Source organism: Etheostoma spectabile, chromosome 21, assembly GCF_008692095.1.
Source record: "Etheostoma spectabile isolate EspeVRDwgs_2016 chromosome 21, UIUC_Espe_1.0, whole genome shotgun sequence".
NCBI classification, from domain to species: domain Eukaryota; kingdom Metazoa; phylum Chordata; class Actinopteri; order Perciformes; family Percidae; genus Etheostoma; species Etheostoma spectabile.
This window is the reverse complement of record NC_045753.1, coordinates 22,794,066-22,801,833: the sequence shown is the minus strand read 5'-3', so window position 1 is coordinate 22,801,833 and position 7,768 is coordinate 22,794,066. Positions and strand designations below refer to the sequence as shown.

Genomic DNA, 7,768 nt, shown 5'->3' with positions numbered 1-7,768 from the left:
TATATATATATATATGGACCATAGTGGAGGACTACCAACAATTGACCAACAATGCCATCCCTATAGCGATGCCGCTAACATGGAAACCAAAGACAAAGATATTGTCTGGGTGAGGTCAACTCAGATTTCTTCTCCAATTCATGGTGAAGTGTTCTTAGGGCGTCACGAGTAATAAACCTAAGCCATGCAGCAAGTGATTTAAGGCTACTGAGGAATGCATGCATATTAATGACATCTGCATAATCCAATATAGATGCACGTACACGTACCAGTTTGAAGGGCCTGGTTACATTTGTATACCAGTAGTTCAGCCTGAGCTTGTGGTTCATGGCTGTGTGAATCCCATCAGTTCCTTTAGATTCTTTTGGGGCACTTTGCTTTAATTTTATATCGGACCGTAGATACAGACTGGAGGCGAGAGAAAGGGGATGACATGCGACAAAGATGTCATGGTTACTAAGCTACCAGGACACTTTAATCACATCTTATTCACACCGGATAAACTAGGTATCATGAGGTCTTACAACTGGTAAAATTATCATTGATTTTAAGAGCATTTGAAGCATAAATTTCTGCCCCTCTAGTCTGCACCTATGCCTGGGGGCCCATCACTCTTATTCTCTCTCATCCCGACTCAATGTCATGCTTTGTCTACCTATTCCATGTGTCCATTTCACACTAATTCAACCCTAGAAATGATCCCCCGTCAGGGCTCAGCTGGGACCTCGCAGCCGCTGTCTGATAGATGAGAGGAGAGGGGACAGAGGAAGGAGAGGAGGATGGAAGAAGAGAAAGAAACAGAGAATAGGGGAGAAAGAGATTAGATACGCTGAAATCCAAGCCAGCAATCTGAGGATATCAATGGCTGGCTGATGACCATCTTTGACACAGCAGTTGGTAAAGCATACGGAATAAGGTGTTGTCATCATAGCCACGATAACTATTTATATACACGGTACACTCCTGATCAGTACACTCCCTGGTGCATACAAACACACTCACAAAAAAAACCATTTTGGATCAGACCCCATCCAGCTCCACTTTCTGCCGTTGTCCTACCTGCAGGCTGCAAGTGGAGCAGGCCTAACTAATCCATCAGCGATAGCTGGCTCTGACATCTATTATTAATGGTAAGATGATGCCACTATCCCCATGTCCCCTACTTTCCTCTTTCTCCCAAACCTCCATCCTCCACAACTGCATTTTCCGTTGTTTTTATTTCAGCCCATTCATTATTTTCAGTTTATCTGTTTCTGGGATGGATCATTTGTGTATGTATGTATTTGTGTGCATGTCTTCACATACGTTAATGAAAAAGTTTAGACTATTATATTTTTTTCACTTTCAAGGCAGAGTGGACCACAGGGAGGTGATGACACACATGATTACAGATCATCTACATCAGGGGTCTTCAACGTTTTTTTTGAGCCAAGGACCCCTTAACAGAGAGAGATGGATCAGGGACTTCCTACATATTGTTTGAAATTAAGTTGCATTTTAAACTCTGCCTACAATAACGTGTGGGCGGCCTAAAGCCTTTATAATGCCTTTTTAATGCATAGCTATTAAAATATGTGTTGGCATGATTTTATAAATCATGATTTACCTATAGACCAGTAAGCCTCATCAATGTGTTGTTTTTTCCACAAAGAAGCTGATTTGTATGTGCTAATAATATGTTGGAATTATGTTAAGACATTTTAATTTTTGAAAAAACATAAAAAAATAAACAATAATTTCGTGGCCCACCTGCAGTAACTCTTAGGACCCCCTAAGGCCCCGGACCCCCTGTTGAAGATCTCTGATCTACATAACATACTCACACCCACGCATGCACACACACAAACACACACACACACACACACACACTACAACACACACACACACACACACACACACACACACACACACACACACACACACACACACAGCAAGCAATAAAGATAAAATAAAGATAATCTCAGGGCACAGACAGACATTTTTGCATTATATTGCTGTTTCGTTAGCACTTTTACAAATACATTTATGCTACCTCCTTCAAAGTGATCCTATTTTATTACTAACCCACTGCATTCCTACTCACTCTAAACTAGATAGCCAGTGTGACTCCTCTGCGCTAAATGGAGCAGGAACAAAGGGCCTAATATATGTGTAAAGACACAGGTGACATTATGGAGGATGAAGAGCCCACCAGTCTCCACACATACTCCCATTGTCCTCAAGTCCTTTGAGAGTTGGATCCTCCCTTCTCCCTTTTCCATTATTCTCTTCATCTCCTTTAGTCATCATGTCGAACGGAGAGGTAGAAGGTAACAGGGTATATTTACCCAAATACTGATGAATATTGGGGGTACTACTGTAGCATAGAAGTATTTTACATTTTTTACTTTTCTCTCACTTTTAGTCCAACTCAACAATTTAACCTTTCACCTAATATAGATTCTGGCCTTTAACAGTTTGTTTGCTTGCTGATTGATGTGCTGGGGGTAACTGGGTTAGATTAGTGGGTTAGAGTGGGACCCAGAGGGGCAGAAGCTTTGGCCCCAGGTGAGAGGCAGCTTGGGTTTCTGAAAGCAGACTCTCCCTTTGCCTTCCAGGAACAGGGGCCAACTTCATCAATAATTCAACATACCTCTACTCACCACTCGCTGCAGCAGGATGGTATGGTTATGTGTAGGCGAGTGTGTTGGAGAAAGATAAAGCTTTTGTTTGTGCAGAATAAGTGTAGGAAGAGAGAGGGAGAAAGAAAGAAAGAGACAGTAACAGAAAAATGTGAGCATGCTACAAGTATTTCTGTCTGTGCATACATTGGTACATTAAGCTGCTCTATATGCGTGGGTTTTACTGCACTACATCTTTCCTTTCCCCAGTTTACAGTGCTCCCAGTCGAGTTTCTGCCTGAAGCTCCCACTGCCACCCAGGAACAATGAGCAGGGAGAGATTCAGTTACAGCCCCCGAGGATGAAGTAACTCAACCCTGCAGACAAGAATCTGCAGCCTGCGGATGGGTGTCATGGCCAAGTATGCTGACAAGCATTGTATGTGTATGCTAATCCACTCTAAATCCAGGTTAAAATCAAACCATTCACCATCAGCAACTGAATACTTGTCCAAGTCCACAATTACAATTTTTTAGCTTTTACACTGATCAAGAAATTCTACCTAGCTTTTGGGTAAAAAAACCAACAACTTAGAAGCCAATGTGGAGCAGATGTAATCCATCAGTATAGTGGTGCGGTGTCGGGCCGACATGCTGATCAAATAACACACTCCAACGGCCCTGTCACAAGACCGAAGAGTAAATACATTATACAGTATCAACAGAGAATTACTGCACAGCCCATAGGTTACAAGCAGCTGTTTCAGTAAGCCCAAGGGGCAAAAGTGTAGTGTTAACACAATTACCTAACAAAGCCAGAAAAAACATTTGAGAGGGAATGAAATGGGATTTTCAAAAAGACCATTTATGATAAATTATTTGGCGAAACTTTCCATTATATTGAATGTGCTGCATTTTATAACTGAGTATCCACCATTCCGGTAATACAACACTGTCTCTGACAACATTAAAACTCATTCATGAAAACTCATTGCAAATTGTTGGTGAGAAATATATTTCTGTAGTTATTCCCAACATAGGTGCGCAATAAATCTGCCACAAGTGCAAGACTTTATACCGACTGTGGACTAGCCTAAATCAGTTGCAGCCCTAAAACAAATGACGTCTTCGTCTCAGGTGTCCCAGATGAGGCTGATAGTCTTCTATATCAGCCTCATCTATCTTGTTTTCCTACAGAGATGCAACTATCCAATGAGATGCTGAGGCATGGTGGTGTGCAGACTACATTGCCCATTATTACCATGCATCCCTTATCACTTGTGAATCATTAGTGAGTGGCCTATTTCCTCAACCATGCATATTCAACGTGCCCACAAGTTACTTCCTGTAAATTGCAAGCTCAGTTTTCTGGGGGCGTATCAGTGTACTTCATGTATTGTATACGTTGGCAGTAGTAACTGTAGTTGTCAGCTACAGGCTCATGTGACCACCCTCAGTGGCATATGAGGTCAAACTTCGGCCATTTAAGCAGACGTCCTGTGTCAGGCTTTAGGAAACTTGGGAAAGTTGTGGCTTGTGTATGCATGCAAGGCTCAAATCTCCTAGAATCTCCTACTGATGTGTCTGTGTTTTTCTCACCTTGTCTTATGGAGACATATCGCCCGTTGGCGGCCATCAGAACCACCTGTGGATGGCTTTCCTCTAGGTCAAACAGTTCATCTTTGCCCGGCTTGGAGCACCGTCCAGACCTCAGGGTGCCCGTAGGCCCCATGGGAGACAAATACTTCCCCTCACAGTCTTTAAAGGCCAGCTTCCCACACTTCAGCTCCAGCATGTACGCTGTGGCCCTCCCACTCTGCGTCAGGAGCTTCCCATCATTGCTGAGGAAGCGGCTGTCGCAGGTCTTAAGGCAGTACTTCCCATCCAGATAGACAAGTGTCAGGAGCGCTGCCACACCCCAGGGAATGTTCATATCCACAGCGATTTCCCCATCCTCCATAGAGAGGTGGGCGTAACGCTTGCGGGCAACAGACAGCAGGTTGGCCTGCGGATGCAGAGCCAGGTGCACTGCCCACAGCTCGGCATCCGTGATGACCTGGGCAAAGCAGGAGAGGTAGTCCTGAGAGCCACCGAAGAAGCGGAGGTGCTGCTCAGACTGCAGGGCCCAGCGACCATCTGATTGAGCCACGATGAGGAAGCGGCAGTCGGAATTTTGCCCATCAGACTCACAGGTGACTTTGCCGTCCTTGTCAGAGGCCAGGTAGCGTCCCAAGTGGCTGCGTAAGTAGACCATCTGGGTGTCCTGAGAGTCCTGCTCGAGAGTCCATATCTGCTTCTTCTTCAGGCTGGGTGCTGACGCGTTCACCTGAGAGAGAAGGGAATGTTCCAACATAGAGCACGAAGGCTTTTTAATATGCTATATATGTACAACAAATAAAAAGTGTACAGAAAAAAGTGCATGCCTAAAAGAGACACCAAAAAGCATGCTAATATCGTACAATTCTGTTGAATGACATGTTTGTACCTTGAAGCCAAAGGCCTCAGCAGTGAGGTAGCGACCCTCATGGTTAATTAGACCAAACTGCAACTTCAAGGGCCGGTTCCCATTAGCAGGCATCTTCACCTGTGAAATCACAAATGTTGAAAAGAAGTGAGACAAGTTAGGGGGAATAAGTGGGAAAGGATTAATAGAGTAGGCAAAGAGACCTGACATGATGCAGGAGTGAGGAGTGTGCATTAAGGGGGGTGGGGTATGCAGGTTTTATTTTAAAGAGGTGTGGAATAAGGCAAGGGATGAAGTCATGGAGAATGATGAAATGAGAATGTCTTAAAGACAGGAAATCAATTCATTAAGGTACAGTAAATAAAGCACTCCCAAGACCACAAATTCCTTCCTCCGCTCATGGCTTCATTATAAATTTTTCCAGCTACAGCCTCCTAATTCACTTACTGTGGTTTTGTGGCTTCACCTCTGCAGTTTCTGTGGCTGTAATTCCAGCTCCCAGATTTAAGAGGCTTCTTTCGCCAAGCGTCCTCTTGTAATTCTCTCTCCCTCTCTCTCTCTCTCTCTCTCTCTCTCCTTTCTTTCTCTCGCAGGCTCTCAAGTTCTGTTGATCGGGTCTCCCGGCTCTCCTCCACCACTACCTCTCCCCATCTAATCAGGCAGCAAAGACTTGAGTCAACCTTGATCTCTCTTTAGTGCGGAATCCGGCTTCAACCTCTATTTCACTGCAGACTAGTTTTGTTCTCGACTACTTTTCTCCACTTCGGCAGCCAGCACTCTCTCTCTCTCTTGTTGAAGTGCTCTCTCGTCCAGCCTCACTTCTGTTCTTGCTTGACTTGTTATTCACCCTGAAGACTCAATCACCTGGTCCCCCCGGACTAGCTTTCCCTGGGGTTTTGTCCTTGCCCCTTCTTTGGCTCCGCTATCTTTGGATCACATTAAATACACTGACCTTCTTCTTCACTTTCCTTGAAGTCCAGGTTCCACGTTTGTCAGACAAAAGTTTGATCAGTGAAAAAGAACATCCTCAGCGGTTCTGCAAATTTTCCGGTAGTGCATTGAAGGACTCCTTCACTCTTCTCCTAAACATAAGCCGTCCATCACAGCTGAAGTCAGCAACAAAGGGTGCTCGCCTCTGTAGTCTTAAGCCTCTCTCTGTCACTTTTTCCTCCCATCCTCTCCTTCTCTCGCTCTGCTTTTCTCTAACCTACCATGTGTATAATCCTGCCTTTCTCTGCGCTTTATTCTGAGCTCTGCACTTCGCCTCTTTCTGTGACACATAAAGACAGGTAAGGAGAAACAATGAATACACACACACACACATACACACAGCATCGGGTAACCAGAGCCCTCCCTGTGCCTTTGGGGTAGTTGCCTGTGTGCGGCTCCCCTTACTTGCCTGTGCTGGGGGTTTAGTTACGCACCTTCTCTGATTGCAAGCTCTCTGGGTCAGTCCTAATGGGAAATGTGCCTGAGAGGCCGACATTACATCCAAATTTGGGACACAAGCAAAGGGAAAAGAGATGGCGGGTGCTGCAAAGGAAACAATAATAAGCTAATCAACATATGGGGTTTTGAATGACTGTGTGTGTGCAGCAAGTGCGCCTGCATGTTTGTGCGTGTGTGTGTGTGTGTGTGTGTATAATCAACCTTGCCGATCAGCCTATTATAAGTCTGCTTTGCAGAGTAAACAGACGTGTCTGTTCCTGAAACCATCTAATCCTCAACCCAATCATCCCAACCTGGCTAATCTACCGGCACGACCCCTCACCACTCACACACACACACACACACACACACACACACACACACACACACACACACCCTTCTGCTTGTCATTGGCTATAAACACACAGATATAGACTCACTGACCCACAGCAACATGCGTGTCATCATCACACACAAACAAATACACACAAAGGTCAGAGGAGGTCCCAGGGTTCATAATGAACACCACCCATCCAAAGATTTACTCCTCCTGACCGAGACTTGAACTGCAGTGCTTTAAGCAAAATGTGATAACAATGCGTTCTGTGACACACACACACACACACACACACACACACACAGAACAGATGGACATGCCACATTTCTGAGACGCTAACTTCACATTACAAAATGCTTTATTTGTCAGGCCTGGAGATTACTTATATTTAGGCTGAGCCTCTCACGCGATACATTTTTAAGTATGACCAAGTGATTATGAAAAATGTGGACTGTTCACATCAGTGATGAAGAAATGTTGATATCTAATTGAAAATAACACATAATGCCATTCAACAACTCAATATAGTGTATATGTATATATGTATATATATATATATATATATATATGTATATATATTCTATAGCAATTAGTACTATTGCAATACTGACAAGTAGTTGTGTTAATGTAATCGTGAGATCCAGCACAGTCAGACGTGAACCCTACAAACCAACAAGTCATCTATGTTTTATTTCATAATGTACAATTCAGTTGACTTGACACGTGCCATTTAAACTCAGATAATAAAGGGACAGTTACCAGCATTAGCAGGGTAAAATAAGCTCAGTCCGTAGGGAGTTGGGTTGGGAACCGGGGGGGTTGCGGTTCAAGTCCCCATACGGACCAAAGTATGGTGGTGGACTGGTAGTGTATGTATAGGTACTGGGCATGTTTGTGTAATTCAGGCCTGTGTGTGAAAAGAGTGAAACAGAATGAAAAG

General features: G+C 44.1%; 1 protein-coding gene across 1 annotated transcript in view; it reads right to left on the bottom strand.

The window, feature by feature from the left end:
- fscn2b (fascin actin-bundling protein 2b, retinal) overlaps nt 1-6,682 on the bottom strand; it is a 12,553-nt gene extending 5,871 nt beyond the window's left edge. Inside the window, exons 1-3 of the mRNA XM_032503100.1 lie at nt 5,511-6,682; nt 5,085-5,183; nt 4,199-4,925 (exon numbers count right to left, since the gene is read on the bottom strand). Coding sequence (XP_032358991.1) covers nt 4,199-4,925; nt 5,085-5,177 — 820 coding nt within the window. The 5' untranslated portion in view covers nt 5,178-5,183; nt 5,511-6,682. The remainder of the gene's footprint in view (nt 1-4,198; nt 4,926-5,084; nt 5,184-5,510) is intronic.
- Nucleotides 6,683-7,768: the final 1,086 nt, after the last annotated feature.